General features: G+C 62.3%; 1 protein-coding gene across 1 annotated transcript; it reads right to left on the bottom strand.

Moving 5' to 3' along the window:
• Window positions 1-1,830, bottom strand: LOC122166247 (TNF receptor-associated factor 4-like; the record flags this gene model as incomplete). Its single annotated transcript, XM_042829869.1, has 4 exons — window positions 1-612; window positions 1,013-1,168; window positions 1,242-1,403; window positions 1,651-1,830. Coding segments are annotated over 4 exons (1,110 nt in total), but the record flags the coding sequence as incomplete, so codon positions are not given.
• Window positions 1,831-1,911: the final 81 nt, after the last annotated feature.

The raw sequence follows: 1,911 nt of genomic DNA, 5'->3' as shown, positions 1-1,911 counted from the left end.
GATCTCCACCGCGGCCCTGATGAAGATGGCGTTGTCCCGCACGTAGTTCCTCTTCTTGATGTCCTCGTGGGAGATGAACTTGGGGTAACCAAAACCCAAGGTGCTTTCATCCAGGGACCCCCGCGACGCCCCCGGCTTCTGGAAATTCTTCCAGTTGGGGTCGGGGTGGAAGGTCTCGGTGATGTGTTGGGGTTTGGAGAGCGACGGGTCGCTCTGGTCCAGCAGCGAGAAGGTGACACGGTAGGAGAAGGGCCACTCCAAGAGGTTGTCGTATTCACCCGGCAGCACGCGGATGTACACAGACAGGTGGCTGTTCTCCCCGCTCCCGTTGCCGTTGAGGAACGCTGAGACCTGCAGCTTGTAGCCGTACTTATGGGTGTAGAAAGGAGGGCTGAAGAACTCGTAGTTGCTGCGGGTTTTGGCCTCCTGCAGCTTGCGGGCGTAGTCAGAGATCTTCCAGATCAGGGTCCCATCGCTGCTCACCGACAGCTCCTCCACGTCGCGCCGCAGCTCCAGGATCTCCTGCCGCTGCCGGCTCACCAGGGCGCACACCATGCCCAGGTGGGCCTTGGTGCTCTCCTCCAGGTGCCGACCCATGGCCAGCTTAGGGCACTGTGAGGACCGTGGGACTGTCAGCACGGGGACCCCGTGGAATGCACAGGAATGGTGGGGTGGGACACGTGAGGATGGCGATGGAGGGGATGGCAGAGGAATGGCACACAGACATCCGGCTGGACAGCAGCGATGGAGGGATGCAGGACAGGATGGGGACAGGACAGGAAGGAGACACCATGTGGCCAGAGGGATGGGACGGAGCAGAGAATCCGAGGCTTGGATTGGAAGAGACCTCAAGCAATAGCCTGCTCATCTGCTTGGATGCTCTAAGCAGTTGGAGCAGGGACACCACAAGCAATAGGATGCATGTCAGGGACAAGAGCTGTAAAGATGCTATGGGGCACAACAGGACACCGGGACAGGATGGAGACATCAGCACGGAGCTGGGAATACTCACCCTGTGCTTGCAGCCTGCCTCCTTGAAGGGACACAGCAGCATGGCAGTGCTGCAGCTCTCCTTCAGGTGCGTGGGCACATCCTCCCGGGCGATGTTGGGCGTCCCACACTGGTTGGGGCAGGGCACAGGGTACCGGGGACACTGGTACTGGTGGTTCTGGGGACAGAAGCTGGGTGTTACTGGGGCTGAGAGACGGCGGGGTGCCCCCATCCCCACAGCTCCGTCTCACCTGGATGGTGTCAAAGACAAACTCCTTGGCACAGTAGGTGCAGGGCTGGGTGCGCTTGGGGCACTCGGACAAGGTGTGCTGGGACAGCAGGCGCCGCATCATGCGTGCTCCACACTTGTTCTCACAGTACACGCTTTCCTGGGGACATGTCCCCTGGTGGCCCTGGGGATAGAAGCAGTGTCATTACAGCCAGCTCCATCCCCACGGCCAGGCTGTGCCCCGCAGGGTGCCCCCCATCCACCGTGTCCCCAGCAGCAGGATGTCCCCATCTGTGTCCCCACGGTGCCCTACAACCCATCCACATCCTCCACAGCCACCTTAAACCCTCACCGCAGCCCCATCCAGCCCACATCCCCACACATCCCCCCATAGCATCTCCATGGTCACACCGTCCCCTAGCGGCGCTCACCTCGAAGGCCTCCCCGGTGAAATCCCCGGCACAGAACTCGCACTGGACGCGGCGTTTGGGGCAGCCGTGCTGCAGGTGCTGGGGCAGATCGCGGCGGCTCAGCTTGGTGCTGCAGCGGTTGGGGCAGGGGATGACGTTGAAGCCGCAGGTGCCCAGGTGGGCCTGGGGGAGGGGGGTGCACAGGGATGGTCAGGGTCAGGGTAAGGGGTGCTGTGGGGGGGTCGGGGTAAGGGATGCTGTGGGGGGGGTCAGGGTAAGGGG

Source organism: Centrocercus urophasianus, unplaced genomic scaffold, assembly GCF_019232065.1.
Source record: "Centrocercus urophasianus isolate 14NV4802_14NV808 unplaced genomic scaffold, USGS_Curo_1.0 seq_320, whole genome shotgun sequence".
Classification (NCBI taxonomy): domain Eukaryota; kingdom Metazoa; phylum Chordata; class Aves; order Galliformes; family Phasianidae; genus Centrocercus; species Centrocercus urophasianus.
Note: the sequence above shows the minus strand (reverse complement) of the source record. Positions and strands in the feature narration are given on the sequence as shown.